This window comes from Pan paniscus, chromosome 12 (assembly GCF_029289425.2).
Source record: "Pan paniscus chromosome 12, NHGRI_mPanPan1-v2.0_pri, whole genome shotgun sequence".
NCBI classification, from domain to species: domain Eukaryota; kingdom Metazoa; phylum Chordata; class Mammalia; order Primates; family Hominidae; genus Pan; species Pan paniscus.
In genome coordinates this window covers 89,203,484-89,221,488 of record NC_073261.2, presented here as the reverse complement: position 1 = coordinate 89,221,488, position 18,005 = coordinate 89,203,484, and the positions used below count along the sequence as shown (strand labels likewise).

Genomic DNA, 18,005 nt, shown 5'->3' with positions numbered 1-18,005 from the left:
GCATTAATATAAATTGAGAGGAAAAAGATTTAAGCTGTAGAAAACAGTGGTACAAACAGTGCCTAGAAAACGAAGTGAAGTTATCAAATGCTGCTATTTCTGGGATGGTGGACTCTGACACATTTTTATGAATGATATTTGCTCAATATCATTACTGAATCTGGCTGCTTCTCGATTTCAGTGTCTTTGAAGAGTACGAATACTGAGCCTGAAGAAATACAAACTCTTTTTTTGTTGTTAAATGCCAGATTTCAGCTAACATCTTGATAAGGTAAAGACGACTTGGAAGTTTGGCAACTGATTAAAGAAGTGGAGCCATGGCTAACACTTGAGCATAAAAAGCGTATCAAGTAAATCACATTATTTTCCCTTTGATTCTCATTGGAACACTGTGGATCACTAAAGTAGAGGTCAGAAAGTGAGAGTTTTAATGTTACCAGTAGGAGTGTGCATCTTTTGTCTACTATTTTGAAGATCAAATGAGATAATATATGGAAGCAGTTTATTTAAAACATTGCACCAACTATTAGGCAACCCTTTCGACCTCAAAATGATAGGGAATCACTTTTAACCACATAAACATAAAAAGAATATGATTACTACTTTAAAAGCTGAACGATTTTTAATATATCTTTTTATTTGAAAAGACAATTTGAGTTATATTTACCAACTGAAAACACCTGTTGTCCTTAGTCTTGCCATTTGTCTAAATGTACATGATTCAAATGTATATAAACAATAGTTTGGCAACAGATATTTGAGCTGATCGGAGGAATCATCCTTGCCAATTATGGAAAATGGCTGCAGGGTACCACCACCACCACTTATTTCTCAGGATGGTTGTTTCAGAATTTGGGTTATGATCCATTTCATAGGTCATGCAATAAATTTAGTGGATCAAGATGAACACTTGGAAAAAAACAAAACAAAACTCAACTGAATTAAGAAAAATCAGAGAGTGCTACATGTAGCCAGGACACAGAAGCACGATGCCATTGTGTGTATGTGTGGTGATGAGAAATGTTATTTTATGTAGGTTGTTTGAATACAATACTCTACATAGAAAAAGGAGGTGGCTGCCTGCCTCAACCAAAATCTATCTCCCATTTCCAGTAACACCCCATTTGTTTTATTTATGAGGTATTTATCCTAAGTACCATGCACCAACCAAGGTTGATACTTGCTCACTTTGTTCCCAGCCCCTGGGGAGAGGTGAATTGCAGAATCTATGTGCAGTTAAATCTTAAAAAGTCATGAATATAAACAGTATAACTAATAACATCTGAATTCATTTAGTTATTAATCCTCACTGGTAGTTACAGGCTAAAAACTATTTTTGTAAGGTGGTATGCATTTTTAACCAACAGTACTTAGTACACTGCCTTTTATTATGTGGGTACTTTGAAAATGTTGCCAGAATCATTTAAAAGGTTCTGGAGAATATCTCACCTGAGGAAATGGCTCTGCTGATGCAAGCAGCACATTTTCTGGCTTTAAATCACAGTGCACAATATTCTTAAAATGCAGATTCCTCAAAGCAACAAGTATCTGTTATGAAAAAAGATTTTCTTTTCAATGTCTGGAAAATCACAAGTAAACCTCATGTGACTCCTTGAATGATTTAATTTGAAAACTCCACTATAGTTCATCAAGACTTAGCTAAAAGTGTGTTATTCTGCTCCTTAAGGTTAACAATTCCCACAATCACCCAACATGTAAAAGCACTGCTATTTAATTATTTTAGTTTTTAGCTGGGTACAGTGGCTCATGCCTGTAATCCCAGCACTTTGGGAGACCTAGGCAGGTGGATCACTTGAGGCAAGGAGTTCGAGACCAGCTTGGCCAACATGGTGAAACCCCAGCTCTACTAAAAATACAAAAATTAGCCAGGCGTGGTGGCACACATCTGCAATCCTAGATACTTGGGAGGCTGAGGCATGAGAATCACTTGAATCCAGGAGGCAGAGGTTGCAGTGAGCCAGACTGCACCACTGCACTCCAGCCTAGGTGACAGAGTAAGACTCTTGTCTTAAAAAAAAAAAAAATTAGTTTTTAATCGCTAGTTAAAAAAAAAAAAAAGGAGTTAAAATACCTGTGTGACCATGAATTTAGTAATTCGTTCTGGAAGCCGACTTTTCTCACTGGATAGAATCATTTCCAACATATCTCCATGCAGCTTTTCCATTACTACAAAGACTCGTTCTGGGGTTTCAAACATACATTCCAGGTTTACAATCCCAGGATGGTGCAAATTCTGAAGACAGGTTGCAAGATATTTACATGAGCAACTTAGGCAGAGAAACAGTTTTACTAATATCTAGATGTGCTATGATTGTCTGAAATGGCACAGAAAGAAAAAAGCCTAGAGAAGTAAACAAAGCAAACAAAATAAAAATTACAATCAATGAAAAGGATCTTAGGTTTTAATTCTCCAAGTTGTGTACTGGAGAGTAGCCGCACTGAGGGGACAGAATGTTCTCCTAATTTGATTATATAATCACTCTTGTCCATTACTACTACTTTTCCTTCCTTCTCACTTGAAAAATCTGACACTGCTCTAATTTCATGCTTTCCCTGAATAGGCACCAACTGCCCATAAGTTTTTAGTCAATTACACAGAAACCTTTGACTCTTGGGGGCTGTATTTGTGATGGTATTTGCTTAAGAGTTTTATTTCTAAGGTAGTTATTTATCTAAGTCTTGATTCTTATAATATTATAATGATTAATTCCCTTTTTTTAGGCTCAACATCTCTACCCGCATTATCATGTTTCTTGATCACAACTAGGTTACAAGGGTTGGAGATACACAAAGATGAATGCCATACTATTTATGCTTATAAAAAAGCAATTTATCTTTTGTTCTGCTACAGAAAATCCTTCCTCAAAAACAAATTCATGAAGTCAGCCTTGCTCAAACACCTTCAGTGGCTCTTTATTTCTGGACATAAATCTAAATTCCTTTGTCAACATTTTGAGATCTTCAATAACCTGGTTTCAGTCTTCCAATTTAATCTTAAATATGTTCTACTGAATGAACCAAGTGCTTAAACAATTTTTATTCCTTATTAATAAAAATACAGGCTGGGTGTGGTGGCTCACGCCTGTAATCCCAGCACTTTGGGAAGCTGAGGCAGGTGGATCATTTGAGGTCAGGAGTTCGAGACCAGTGTAGCAAACATGGTGAAATCCTGTCTCTACCAAAAATACAAAAACTAACCAGGTGTGGTGACAGGTATCTGTAAACCCAGCTACTCGGGAGGCTGAGGCAGGAGAATCACTTGAACCTGGGAGGCGGAGGCTGCAGTGAGCCGAGATCATGCCATTGCACTCCAGCCTGGGAGACAGAGCGAGACTTTGTCTCAAATAAAAAAAAGTCCGGGCGCAGTGGCTCACGCCTGTAATCCCAACATTTTGCGAGGCCAAGGCAGGCGGATCACCTGAGATCGGGAGTTCGAGACCAGCCTGACCAACATGGAGAAACCTAGTCTCTACTAAAAATACAAAATTAGCCGGGTGTGGTGGCGCAAGCCTGTAATCCCAGCTACTCGGGAGGCTGAGGCAGGAGAATTGCTTGAACCTGGGAGGCAGAGGTTGCGGTGAGCTGAGATCGCGCCATTGCGCTCTAGCCTGGGCAACAAGAGCAAAACTCTATCTCAAAAACAAAACAAACAAACAAAAAAAACCCAGACGGTCCCCAACTTACAATGGTTCAACTTAAAATTTTTCAACTGTAGAATGGTACAAAAGTGGTATGCATTCATTCAGTAAAAACCGTATTTTGAATACCTGCACAACCATTCCGTTTTTTTTGAGTATTCATAAATTACATAAGATATTCAACACATTAGTGTAAAATGGTCTTTGTGTTAGATGATTTTGCCCAACTGTAGGCTAATGTAAGCGACTGTGCTTAAGGTAGGCTACACGGGGCTAAGTTGTGTTCAGCAGGTATTTTTATCTACTTAGTTATTTTCAAACTTAAGATGGGTTTATGGAGATATGACCCCGTCGCAAAATGAGGAGCATCCTGTACATTTTTCTTTAGCTTTTTTCCTTAATATGGCTAGCCGATTATGCTAGGGGGACTCACATGTTTTTGGCCTATGTGAGGCTGAGTTCCATGTCTAAGATGTTTCTTGAAGCCTTAATTGTAGCCCACATTCTCTCTCTTTGGGACTACTGCAGTAGTTTCCAGTGTATTGTTATAATGTGTGTATTTTACTCCATTGTTTAATAAACTCTCTGAGGCACAGATTGTTTCAGTTATTTTAGCTCAATATCTGCATCATAGTAGGTGTTTTCAAAAATGTTTAGAAAGTGAAATAACAACAAATGCAAAATAGACTTGTTTGCTAATCATTTTAAACCAATTTTATGAGATCGTTTTCCAAGCAGCAAAATACAAAATGACAACATTTTATAGTAGATAAATGAAACTCAAATACCCCATAGTGGTGGGGTGTGACAATGGCAATAAGCAGTGTAAGATTCAGAATATTATAACTTTTATCAACAGAGGTTGAAATGTGACTGTTTTGCTATGCCATAGTTGGCTGGCTCTATGCTTTTTTCCCCCTGCCCTCCTTTAAAAACACGTGGACACACAAAAATAGAAGTATGCTATAACATTATTTTTCTCCCTTAACAACTTCCTCTATTGGTTTACATTTTCTATTTCCTCTGGAGTATGTTTTAGTAAGTTATACTTTCATTGAGAATTACCCATTTTCTCCAAGTTTCCAAATTTATCTGATAGAGATGAGCAAAGTATCATAAGATTCCTTCCCCCCCCGTATTTGTGGTTATCTCCCTAAGATCATTTTGTATATTCTTCTTTGCTTAGGATGGCCATTTTATTTTTACATACCTCCTCCCTTCCCCCGCACAGCAAACCAGCTTTTGGCTTTATTATTTCTTTTCTGTATTTATTAATTTTCATTTTTGATCTGTTATTCCTTTCTGCTTTCTTTAGGTTTATTTTATTGTTCATTCTTCAACTCCTTGAGTTAGATTCTTAATTCACTTATTTTCATTCTTTCTTGCTTAATATTTGAGGTTATAAAGCTTTTTCTGAAAGACAGTACAAAGGCGCTGATATATATGCAGTATTTTCAGGTTTTCTAAATATTCTGAAATTTTGATTTCGTTCTTTGATTCAAAAATTAGTATTTTAAAGTTTTCATGTAGGAGCTTGTTTTCTGATTTTGTAATTTATTTCTGCTTTAATGCATTGAGATCAAAGAATACTGTTTATACGACTGCTTTTTTGAATTAATGAGGCATTCTTTGTTTTTAGGGTACAGAGGTCAGTATAATCTGCTTAGATCTACCTTACTCTGTTTAGACCTTGTACGTTCTTAATTATTTTTGTCTACTCCATTTCTCATGGACTACTGATGTGTTTGTTTCTCCTTGTTTTTAGTTTTTCTTTATAAATGTTTATGGTGTTATTTGGTGTAGTATGATTTTCACTCTTCCACTGTTAAAGTGGCCTTCTTTCATTTCATTTAATGTGTTTTCCCTTGAGTTAAATCTTATCAGATCATGACCCTCAAATGGCTTTTTGTTTGGAGAAGGGACCTTTGGAGGACATAAGGGCTGTAGATTTCAGAAAGAATCAGCAAAAACAGTTGTGTTGTCTCTTCCTGAAGAGACATGCACCTCTGCTTCATCTTCACTGTTGTTGGAAATCTACATGATTTTATAGTTTTGAATTCTCATCTTTTTTTTAAAGTATGCTCACTTCTGTTAATCATTTTTCTTATAGCTTTGGGGTAGCTTCCAAGATGAGAACGGGAAAATGCTGAATTTACACCACAATGTTCAAACCAGAAATTTCCCTCTAGGTTTTTGATAACGTTTTCTAATTACATAGGTACCTACAAGAACACCACACCTTTTCTCCCACTACTCTACTACCCTCTTCAGGCAAGACAGCAAAAGAAACATTTTACATTACCACATAATCTAGGAAACAAAAGGAACCTCCCCTCCCCAATTTTTTTCCTGCTCTACAACATCCTCCCTAGATGTGGCCAGGTTGACAGTTTATGTAGGCATGGCTCTTTTTCTGTGTAACTGTATATAGACATATATAATGTACACATTACTTTAAAAAGTTAAAGGGAGTCATTCCAAAGTTTTTTTCAATCTAACAATGTATTGTAATTTCCCACATAATACATTTATTCATTAAATATTAAATAAGAATTTGCCGTGTACCCAGTACTATGTAGGTATTCTGGATTCATTATTAAACAAAACTTGACAAAGATCCCTTGTCTCGCAGAGCTTATAAATTGCAGCAAGGTGAGACAGACAATGGGAAATAAAATAGTAAATTACCTAGTATGAAGGTGATAAGTGCCATGGAGAAAAGAAAGAGTTAAGGTAGGGGAGTGGAGGGGTGGGAGGGTGGGTTTAATGCTGAATAGAATGTGGAGGCTTCATTGAGGAAATGATATTTGGGCAAAATCCTGAAGGAGACAAGGGAGTATGACATGCAGATATTTGAGGGAGAAAGCATTCCAGGCAGAGGAAACAGCTAATGCAAAGCCTTTTGAGACAGAAGCGTGTCTGGCATGTTTGAGATATAGCAAGAAAGTCAACATGGCTATTTTTAGGGGGGAAAAAAAAAGACTCAATTTGTTGTGTATATTGTCTGCAGTGGGATCTTTTTCAAGTGATTTTGATTCAGTTTCATAAAGAATAATCACAGGTATCTAAAAATGGGATGTGCTCATTTCTATTAAACAGAATTACAAAGCCTGTCACCAAGAGCTCAAGAGATTGGATACTCCTGGATAAACTGTAAGGTCACTTCTAAATCAATGATCCTGTGATTTTTCCTCCTTGCCACCGGAAAGGCCAAAGCTGTAGTCTTAATAATAATATGCGCAATCTTCACCCCATCTTTTCTCTAAGTATGTGGGCATGGGAAAGAAAAGCTATGGACGCCTCTAGGGATGCAGGTAAAGGTATCAACAGCAGGATGAACTACAGGAGTTCAGACAGCCTTTCAGGTTTGGGTGATGAGGGAGGACTACAGGTAAGAATGACACGGGGCAAAGATGGAAAAGGAAAGATGATACAGTTGGATGGGGAAGAGGAGAGCCAAAAGGTGGTGTGAGTGCGTTTAACAGTGTAGTAGGTTACTTCCAACCCATGTGAAAAAGTTTAGCTGTGATGCTCACATAACTAAATCTTATGAAACTAATTTCAGTAAATGAGGTGTGATTTTTAAAAAGATTCCTTTTAAGAAGTATATTTCCTACATGAATTCAGATTGTACTAATAGAATATTCTAGAATATCAATATTCTATATGAATAATATTCATATACAAAGTTAGCTAAAGTTCATCTTTATACTACACACACACGCACACACACACACAAACACACACACAGAGTGGGTCGGTCCAATGATGTAAAGTAGAAAGTGCATATGGTTTGCAGACAGACTTAGATTCAAACTCTGAATCTGCCTTCCTGCTGGGTGATGTTGAGAAAAAGTACTTAAGTATAAATGCTGACACAAGGAAAGCCAAATATAAAAGTATAAATATCTTACATAAACAATTTGAAGAGAATCTACAACAAAGATAGTCTTGTATTAAATTTAGTATGAAAATAGCAGAGAGACATCCTACAATCTATTCCCAGTTTGGGCAATATTGATGAAAATAACCAAAATGATATAATAATGAAGTTTTTCATACTGTGCATTACCTGGTTATTCCTAAATTTAGTTATTATGATCCATAGCTGATAAGAAGAAAAAAGCTTCAGTGCTTACTCAGAGCTGTGTTTGTGATCAAGAAGAAATCAATCCATAGGAATATATCCTTAATTTTTATTGTTTCGCTTACTAGTTGGACAATGAGGGTTCCAAAATTAGATACGCAAAAATACCTGACAACATATTCATACTCTTCATATTCAACAGAGTATGAATGCTATTAATATTCTATTTAAAGGTAGCTTTATAGGAGGAGGCAGCCTTGATATGACCACAGGTACCTACTTGACCACAAGCTTTTTGATTATCATGCCTCTGAAAAAGTGAGGTAAATGTTACTATTAGCAACAAGTAACATAATAAATGTAAAATGAATCATTTAAGTTTCTTACCTTCTTCAAGGAAACTCAAGTTCAGAAGGAGGCTGTCTTCTTGAATTTCACCCAAAGCAAATGGGGCTCTGACAGCATTAACCATTTTTTTTTGTTGTTGAGACGGAGTTTCCCTCTTGTTGCCCAGGCTGGAGTGCAATGGCATGATCTCAGCTCACTGCAACCTCTGCCTCCCAGGTACAAGTGATTCTCCTGTCTCAGCCTCCCAAGTAGCTCAGATTACAGGCATGTGCCACCACACCTGGCTTTTTTTTTTTTTTTTGAGATGGAGTTTTGCTGTTGTTGCCCAGGCTGGAGTGCAATGGCACAATCTTGGCTAACTGCAGCCTCCACCTTCCAGGTTCAAGTGATTCTCCTGCCTCAGCCTCCTGAGTAGCTGGGATTATGGGCATGCGCCACCGTGCCCGGCCTAGTTTTTTTGTATTTAGTAGAGATGGGGTCTCACCATGTTAGTCAGGCTGGTCCCGAACTCCTAACCTCAGGTGATCCACCCGCCTTGGCCTCCCAAAGTGCTGGGATTATAGGTGCGCACCACCTCACCTGGCCAGAATGAGCTATTATACGACCATGATTTCTTTAATAATATGCAAAAACTATATAACATACATTTGCATATTATAAATTATTTATATGATATTCAGAAAATGATCCAAGGATCAAGCTAAATTTTAATCTTCTAGATGACCGCCCCCAAGGGGTAAAAATGCTAGATGAAAAACATATAGGAATTTATGGAATTGAAATCATTGCCAATATATCTTTAAAATACGCCCCAATCGACTAAGCCATTACAAAATTAGAGTTTTTAATTAATGAAATAAGTGCTGTTAAAAGGTACATAATTTTAAAGCAATCTTTATTTGCACAGTAAATGCTATGACAAGCATGTCACCTGTGAAAACTGGATGGGTAAAACAGCAACCTTCTAACAAAATGTGGCAAAGTATCCTAAGTATTTTGAGCTCCTGGAATGAATTAAGAATGAAATTTTACTTTTTTAAAAAAGATTTTACTCACGAAAATGTGTTCTAAAACTACTACCATAAAGCAAGATATTGGCAGTCCCTATAATGCCTATATTACCATAATCTAATTTTGCCTTCTTAAAAAAAAAAAAAAAAGAGAGAAGCAGTTAATTCAGATTCTTACCAGCCTCTTTAATAAACCAGTTTTTTATTTTTTATTTTTACCTGTAAAATAGCCACTTCATTACGGAGTTGACTTTCTTGTTTTGTGGGGAATCTCATCTTATCAATTACTTTAATAGCCACATCCCTCCCAGTCTTTCTATGTTTTCCTATTAAGAAAAAAAGAACAGGAACGAATGAAGCAAACTGACAGCTTTATTAGGGAGTTGTCCACAAACTGAAATTTATATGTACTTACTCTTGAATTTTCTTTTTGGCTCATTTTTGTTCTTTCTCCACACTCCTTCACTCACCTTTAATTTAGGAAAAAATTGTTTTCCCCTCCATACATAATATTTGCCCCTAATAAAGTCAGCTGCATTATCTAAACAGGAGAAAATTTGAATGAACTTGTTGCTGAAAAGTAATCTACCTTGTTCAATCAATGATAGTTAATTACCCTGACCTAGTCCTTCAGAGACTCTGTCAAGATGGAAATACTGTATGAATGAATCAATTTTATTCTAGATTCAATGAGTCAGCACAGAGTGATTTAACCATGTACCCACAAACTCTGGGTGTCTCTATATTCTAGAATCTAGATATAAAAAATTTATATTTGTCTCTATATTCTAGAATCTAGATATTAAAAAAAGGTAGAAGTTTATTATAATGAACAGTCATTCCCTCATTTATTAATTCAAATTAACTAGTTATACCTATTATGTACTAGGTATGCCTTTAGATACTACAGATTAAGCAGTGAAAATGACAGGTATATTTTTGGTATTTGTTCTTCAAATATGTATCTGACTTGCTCTTCTCTACACAGCTATTTATTTTAGATTAACTCATTTGTCTCAATGGCACAATCGTAAGTCTACTTGAAAAGACTGAACAAATGTGTGCATTTTTGGTAAGAAGCCAAAGGTACCTCGGACAGTTCTTTGTTCCTCTGATGACAGGAAGTCCTCCAGAGATGTAACTACTCTTAAAACTGACAAATCTGAAGTTGCAAACCATAGATATTATATATGCATGCAGAGTCAACACATTTTCTAGGCGACTGCTTTATGTCACAATACTAGGTGCTAGGAATACAAAGAAGATCCAGACATCTCACAGCCAACGCTCCAATAAAGTTCAGTGGGAAGACAATAATGTAAACCCAAAGGGTAATAGATATTGTGATAGAAGTATGTTGGGTAGCAGGAGTACCAAAGGGGAACAATGTTTTTATTTGATGGAGAAATAGGTATGGGGACAAGAAATTTCCACAGAGGAAGCCCTTTAGTTGAGCCCTGAAGTATGAAAAAATGTGCACTAGAAGAGACAAAGGGATGGAGAAGGAGCAGAGAGGCAAAGGGTATGGAGGCATGTAAATAGGACTGAAAGATAGAAAGCAAAGAGGAAGCTGCAATTAGATCTGAGGCTAGAGAAGCAGGGATAAATCACAGCAGCCTTGAAATCCTCTGCTAAGAAAACTGGCTATGAATCTGTAGATGACTGTGAACCACTTAAGGGTTCTATGTGAGGTAATACTAATATCAGATGTGAATTTTCTGAAAGATTCACTCCAAGAGTTGTATGAAAAGAAGGTAAGAATGGAGGCAGAACAGCCAACTAGGAAACTACTGTACCAAGTCTTAGCAAGGGATAACAAGGGTTTAACATTTCTTTCTTAGTACCTTTACATATATTAAGTTTAATTAATATTTAAGCCCTATGAGCTACACAGGTCAGGTTTTATTAGTTCCATTAAACAGTTGAAGATGCTAACGCACAGTAAGGTTAAATGACTTCATCAATATCCTAAATCGCAAAGTTGGATTTCAGGTTCAGGTTTTCAGACTTAATAGAACAATCATGCCAACAGTAGACAAATGGTGCCATTTGTGTTGGAAAACTAGTAGGGAATATACTTCAATGAATAAGCCCACTCAGCCCAACATAAACTTCAAACCATCTCCCCCCTGCCTCCGACAAACATCTGTATGTGTGAGCTACAAGAAGAGATAAAACATACTGTAAAATTTTCTGATTCTGTTAATTTTTAAAGTTTGCAATGACATTAAGGGAAGAATACTCAAATTACAGTGAGAAGGATTTAGCTGAAAGATAACAAGTCAGCCTTTAAAAAAAGGGCACTGGACAAAACTATGAGATGACAAAACAGCTGGCAGATGTTTTACATTTTCCAGTTTTTAAAATAATGTGTACAATATGCAAACGGCTGTAGTTGCTTACCTCCATAAACGATGCCAAACTGGCCTGAACCAAGCACCTCATCTGCAAAGATCTGGTAAACAGTACTGATATCCTGGTAGGATAAAGTAAGGAGTTAGTATTATTTATTTCTATAGTACAATGTCAACATCTCTGACTTTCTTCATCCAAATACTTCAATACATTTTTGTTTATGTTAGAAGCAGCTAATTTCCATAAAGTGCAAACTATTTTATGAAAACACAGGCTTTCTATGTTCTAATAAGAGGTTAAGCCCAAATTTTATGTGCCAAGTATAATGTATTGTGTAAGACTTTCAGGAAAAAAATGCTTTGCATTTTAAAAATCTTGTATTTAGGCCTGGCGTGGTGGCTCACGCCTGTAATCCCAGCACTTTGGGAGGCTGAGGCAGGTGGATCACCTGAGGTTGTGTGTTCCAGACCAGCCTGACCAACAAGGAGAAACCCCATCTCTACTAAAAATACAAGATTAGCCAGGTGAGATGGTGCATGCCTGTAATCCTAGCTACTCGGGAGGCTGAGGCAGGAGAATCGCTTGAACCCAGGAGGCAGAGGTTGTGGTGAGCCAAGATTGTGCCACTGCACTCCAGCCTGGGCAACAAGAGCGAGACTCCATCTCAAGAAAAAAAAAAATCTTGTATTTATTAAGTAGTGATCTATAAAAGTAAATCTACCTAAAAAAAATTAAAAATGAAATTTTACCTATTTTACCTTTAAGGAGATTTGCTCTCTTTGATTTTTGGGAAAAAAAAACAAAACTCAAAAGTTCATATTACTGGGATTAGCCTAACTTTGAGAGACTGAAGAAAAGAATATGTATGAGAGAAAGTCTGTAACTGAAATCCATTCCTCTATCTTTCCTCACTGCTCTTCGCCCCCTTCCCTTTTTTTTTCTTCTTTGTAGTATTTGTTGCTGTCAGAACTAACAGAACTAATATACTAATTTGGGATGTTTAGTGTCAAAATTGCATTACAGGTGTGACTGATGAAAGAAAGACAAAGTGGAACTTCACTTAGCAGACCCACACTTATAAAGACAAAGCCTCAGCCCTGCAGCAAAAGCCAGTGAATATGCATGTATATATGTTAAGTTGTAATTAAAATTTTAAGGTTTGTAAGAACCATTTTTATAAGCCTCCCAACTTTAATCTTTTTGTTTAACCAAATTTTGGTTCTAATCAGATTAGGAGGCATCCAATGCATATATAATAACTGCTAGGAAAGTGTATGTGTATGTATGTATGTGTATATATATTTGTTAAACAAAAGCCAATTCTGAATCCTTTTCCCCCATGACAAGGATGGAGATATCCTCAGTTCCCATGGGATTATTCAAAATTTGAGTGCTCATGATTTTTGATATTCCTCCTTATCTCCCCAAGAATATGCTGTCTATTCTACCTCTCAACAGGACAAGAGACTCATAGATTATATCTCTGAAATGTTCTATCTCCAATAACACTACTAGAGTCCAATCTTCATTGCAGTCTTAGAAATCTTAACATTTATATGTTAGAGAACTATAACAGCTAAGTGCCCCAAGTAGAAAAATGGAGATTTTATTCTGAGAAATTATATATAACAATTTAACAATTTTCTGACTTCCTTTTCTAGCCTGTTTTCCCTCTAGTCCAGGGGTTAGCAAACTCCAGCTTGTGGGCAAAATCCAGCCTGTTGCCTCTTTTTTGTATGGCCCCGATCTAAAAATGGTCTTTAAATGACTGGACAAATCAAAATAATATTCTGTGACATGTAAATATTAAATGAAATTCAATTTCAGGGTCCATAAATAAAGTTTTATTGGAACACAGCCATGCCTGTTCACTTATGTATTGCCTATAGCTGCTTTCTTGTCACAACCACATAGCTGCATAGTTGTATATGGTCCACAACAGGGGTCCCCAAGCCCCAGGCCACAGACTGGTAACTGTTTGTGGCCTGTTAGGAACCAGGCTGCACAGCAGGTGAGCAGCAGGTTAGCAAGCATTACTGCCCAAGCTCTGCCTCCTGCCATATCAGCAGAGGCATTAGATTCTCAGAGGAGGGCAAACCCTACTGTGAACTGTGCATGCGAGGGATCTAGGTTGTGTGTTCCTTATGAGAATCTGATGATCTGACATGGTTCATTCCGAAACCATCTCCCAACCCCCTACCTCCGTGGAAAAACTCTTCCACAAAACCAGTCCCTGGTGCCAAAAAGGTTAGGGACTGCTGGTCTACAAAGCCTAAGGTACTTAATAAAAAGTTTACGGAAAAAGTTGCTGACCTGTTATAAAACCCTCAACATACCTATATACACCAGCCAAACTTAATTTATTCATAATTCCTTAAGAGTCCATTTCCTGCTTCCCTGTTTGTTCATCCTAGTGCTCCTGTACTTGCATGAAAGGTTGTTCCCCAACCCTCATCCATTCAGCACTTCTGTCAGTAATCCATTCCATCCTTTCAGGTATAGCTCAAATTGCACTTCCTTTAGGAAGCTTCCCCTGCTGACCCCACAAGAAGTAATGTCTGCCTTCTCTTTGAACCAGTCTTATCACTTTGTAACATTGTAATGTAACTTTTTCTAGTGAAAAAGTTAGCTTTATTTTTAATTTTAAAAATCTGCCTTAGTTTCCTCTATAAAGCAGAACTCTTTAGGGAAGTAGTCAACCGCAAAGTCTAGCCTAGTACTTTGGGCGATGAACCAATTTCTCTAATAAAGATTTTCACCTTTTATTTTCCTTATTTTAATCACCCAGTTTACACATTAGCTATAACGATTACTTACCACATTCTCCTGAATCTGACAATTAGATACAGAGATACTTGTAGACAAATCTTCTGTAAAATATAAAAAAGACAAAATTTAGTATATGACAATATTATTAATCTTTACTGACATGTGAATGCTCATGGTATATCAAACTTTAAAAAGTTTAGCACACAGTTAATACAATTATGTACATTAACAAAATCTACACATACAACCCATCAACAGGAAACTAGATAAAATATGATACATCCATACAAAAGAATACTATCTCAACATTTAATCGATGATGTAGGACTATAAATACTGAATCAGAAAGTCAGAAAGCTAGTTATGATTATTACTGAGTTAAAAAGGGAAGTTGCACTGTAATCCCAGTGCATTAGGACGCTGAGGCAGGAGGATCACTTGAGCCCAGGAGTTTGAGACCACCTCGGCTACATGATACCCTATCTCTAAAAAAATTTTAAAATTAGCCAGGCATAGTGGTGTGCACCTGTAGTCCTAGCTACTCAGGAGGCTGAGACAGGAGGATCTGAGCCCTGGAGTTTGAGGTTACAGCGAGTTATGATTTGCGCACTGCACTCTCACCTGGGTGACATAGCAAGACCCTGTCTCTTGGTGGGGGGAGGGGGGGAAGTGGAGTCAAGGGAATTGCAGGGTAGCAGTGCTTAAATTAAAAACAAAAATCTGTGATTACTTTTGGTGAGTGGAAGAGGTGGGGTTGGGAGACAAAGAGTTTTTATACACTTCTAAATTGCTTGCATTTTTATAATTTTATAATGTTGTTTTTTGGTACTTTAATACATTTATTGCCTGAAATAAATCACCTCATTTATCTTTTAAAGAGTGTGTAAGTGCCTGCATTGTTTTCTGAGGAAACAGTCCTAGTTTTAATTAGAATGACATAGAGTTCTGTCTAAAAACCTCCAAAACTTAAGAACCACTGTGAAACATCCATCTACTTACACCCATTCCAACCCCAAATCAGTACTGAACACCAAACATGTACACAGTTGTCATGATCCTCATCACACTTGTCTCAACTAAATAATGTTACCCCTCCACCACTCCCACTGAGATCTGCCTACTGTATTTCTACCTGAGGTTCAAATCAGGTTCTTCTATGAAGTCTTGTTTACTCTTCTGTCTGTATCTGAGTTTTTTAAGTAATGTATTCCTCACTTTTGCACTGTACTGCTTTATGCTACCATCTAATACCTTTATATATCCCATCTCTCCCTAAAGAGCTTTTATGATTTCTGTATTTATTTTGTATTTTAGCTCAGGGCCTAGCATAATAGTTGTACAAAATAATACAGCTGAACTAAAATAAACTACATTTGGAAAGTTGTTGATACTTATTTCAATTTGAGTATATTTCTCAAATGAATGACTTATGTGTCCCCATAAGCAACATAATGTTAATGGGGGAGAAGTGGCATTATAGTGACCTTTCGATTGTTAACTGTTTACTTTTGAAACTTTATCCAATTTAGGCTTAATTATATAAGTTTTGTTGGTGCAAAACATGTTTCAGTGATTTTTAAATATTTCTGTATGTTTTAATACAGCATTTCTGACTTCACAGATTTCATGAGTGTGATGTGAACCATAATACTTTATTGCCTGTTTATATCCCACTATAAAGCAAAATATTAATACCAGTAGCAGGCATAATCCAATGAGACTTTACGGATGCCAAGCACTGTTCTGTATCTTACAGGTTCTCTTTCATTTAATACTGACAACCTTATGAAGTACGTACTACTACAGTGAGGTGAAGTACTTACTACTACAGTGAGGTAAAGTACTTGCCTGATCATATAACAGATGGTATAGCCAGGATTTTCATGTAGGAAAACTGACTCTGGAGCCTAGCACTGGGCATTGTATGTACGTATATATACTATAACCAATATAATTTTATAAAAGAGTTAACTAATTGTATTGGTTACTAAAGTATTGGTTACTAAAGACTAAGCTTAGGATGAACATTAAAAGGAACAAAGGAACACAACCATACCCACAAAATGCTTAAGAACTAAAGAGGAGAAAAAGCCATCAAGAAGTTTATTGCTTACTGTGATCTTTCCCTTGCCCTGGAGAAGTGCAAACACTTGCTTGAGGAGTAACAGGCATGAGGGCTTGGCGAATTGCTTTTTCCCAGCTCTGTGCTACATCAAGTCCAACTCCAGTGGCAGCAAGAACAGGATTATGAGAGCTGTCCCCATTGTTCTCACCAACGAAGTATACCATAGTATCAGTAATGATTTCAAAACAGTGTGGATTGCTGCCTTGTGAAATGTTTGTGAAATCTCGTGGTGAAGATATGCGGAGAATTTCTGAAAGTGGAATTTCCTGAAGTAAAAAATTAAGCATTGAAAAATAAGAATAGATCTTTGTTTTTATTTTTAAATACACTAAAGAACCAGAGATATGCATTTCAATGAATGCCATTAAGACGGACACAAGTATGCAACATTTAATACACAGTTGAGTCTTATGACATGGCCTGTCTTGAATGAGCTGCAATGTCCAGCAATGCCAGAGGCAGAGCATGGACTATGATAACTAAGCCAGTAGCAGATCATTAGGATGCAAGGAAGGAGAAGATATAGGAGAGTAATCTGCCACTATATCCAACACTTGTAACTTCCAACTGTCATTAATTCAGCTTCACAACTACTTATCTAGTGACTGTAGTCTACAAGATATAGCCCCAAAGCAAGTAAGAAGCAGAAATAATGGCAGAAAAAGCAGAATCTTGGTCAGCTGTTTAAGCCACTCCCATTCTGGTTCTGTCCACTGGAGTAACCTGTAGCAATCATTATGTTTTTAGTCCACTTCCTAAGGCAAAAAAAAAAAAAATTACTAAAAACAAACAAAAAAACACCTGCTCAAAGCAAGCCATTAGTTCCCATTCTCTCTTACTGACCTAACTGCTTGGTTATAATCTTGCTTGCTATCAGTTTGTGATGTGGCAAAACGTGGAATAAGCCAAGCAAGGAAGACTGTAAAAAGGAGATTAAGAGCCAAACAAGCAATTGGGAATTGGCACCCAAGGTAAGGTGGAAGGTGGGAGAAATACTAAATACCTCACTGACCTCTTCAGGACAGGCAATGATGATGGGACTTTCTAAGCAGTCTAATCTAAATCATAGTATCCAGAAGGAAAGCAGCAGCAACCTGACAGGCAAGCCAGAAATAAATAAATACACGACAACAACAAACAGTCTGGAAGGAGAGCTGCTGTGGGGGAGTGAAATTTGGTATGGGAAATAGTTGCTTCAACAAGGAACCTAACAGTGACTTCTATAAACCATACTAGCTAGAGTCATATATATTCAAATATAACAGTTAATGAATATTATCTGAAAAAAACATACACTATCTTAATGCTTATATTTTTTAAAGTGTAAAATCCTTACCTTATAATACTTTGATCCAGATTCATTCTGAAATAATGTTAGACATTTGCTGTCAAGTCTCCAATAATGCCTCTTTCTCTATAAAATGAAGATTGGAAAACTGTGAGGTTCAAAAATGATTCCTCCAAAGTGCTTGTACCTAACTTTTCCCTTCATTTACATTCATAAATTTGTATTTTTGAATAACTTTAAGATTCATGAGGTTCAAAATTCTCAAGATATAAAAAGGATGTATGGTGAAAAGTATCACTTCCACCATCACTCATCCCCACTCCTCACCCTTACTCCAGGCAAAGCATGTTATCAGGTTTCTGGG

At 36.8% G+C, this 18,005-nt stretch overlaps 2 protein-coding genes across 8 annotated transcripts in view; one reads left to right on the top strand and one right to left on the bottom strand.

The window, feature by feature from the left end:
• The window catches only part of NDUFAF7 (NADH:ubiquinone oxidoreductase complex assembly factor 7), a 42,120-nt gene extending 26,509 nt beyond the window's left edge, over positions 1-15,611 (top strand). For both annotated transcript variants that reach the window (XM_063594624.1, XM_063594625.1), the window contains one exon: positions 12,483-15,611. The gene's annotated coding sequence lies outside the window, so the exon portion shown is untranslated. The remainder of the gene's footprint in view (positions 1-12,482) is intronic.
• The window catches only part of PRKD3 (protein kinase D3), a 74,324-nt gene that overhangs the window by 7,623 nt on the left and 48,696 nt on the right, over positions 1-18,005 (bottom strand). For all 6 annotated transcript variants that reach the window (XM_055108051.2, XM_055108050.2, XM_034952943.2 and 3 more), the window contains 7 exons: positions 17,690-17,767; positions 16,343-16,619; positions 14,277-14,329; positions 11,508-11,580; positions 9,324-9,430; positions 2,093-2,254; positions 1,450-1,548 (listed from right to left, as the gene is read on the bottom strand). In XM_055108051.2, the coding sequence (XP_054964026.1) occupies positions 1,450-1,548; positions 2,093-2,254; positions 9,324-9,430; positions 11,508-11,580; positions 14,277-14,329; positions 16,343-16,619; positions 17,690-17,767 (849 nt within the window). The remainder of the gene's footprint in view (positions 1-1,449; positions 1,549-2,092; positions 2,255-9,323; positions 9,431-11,507; positions 11,581-14,276; positions 14,330-16,342; positions 16,620-17,689; positions 17,768-18,005) is intronic.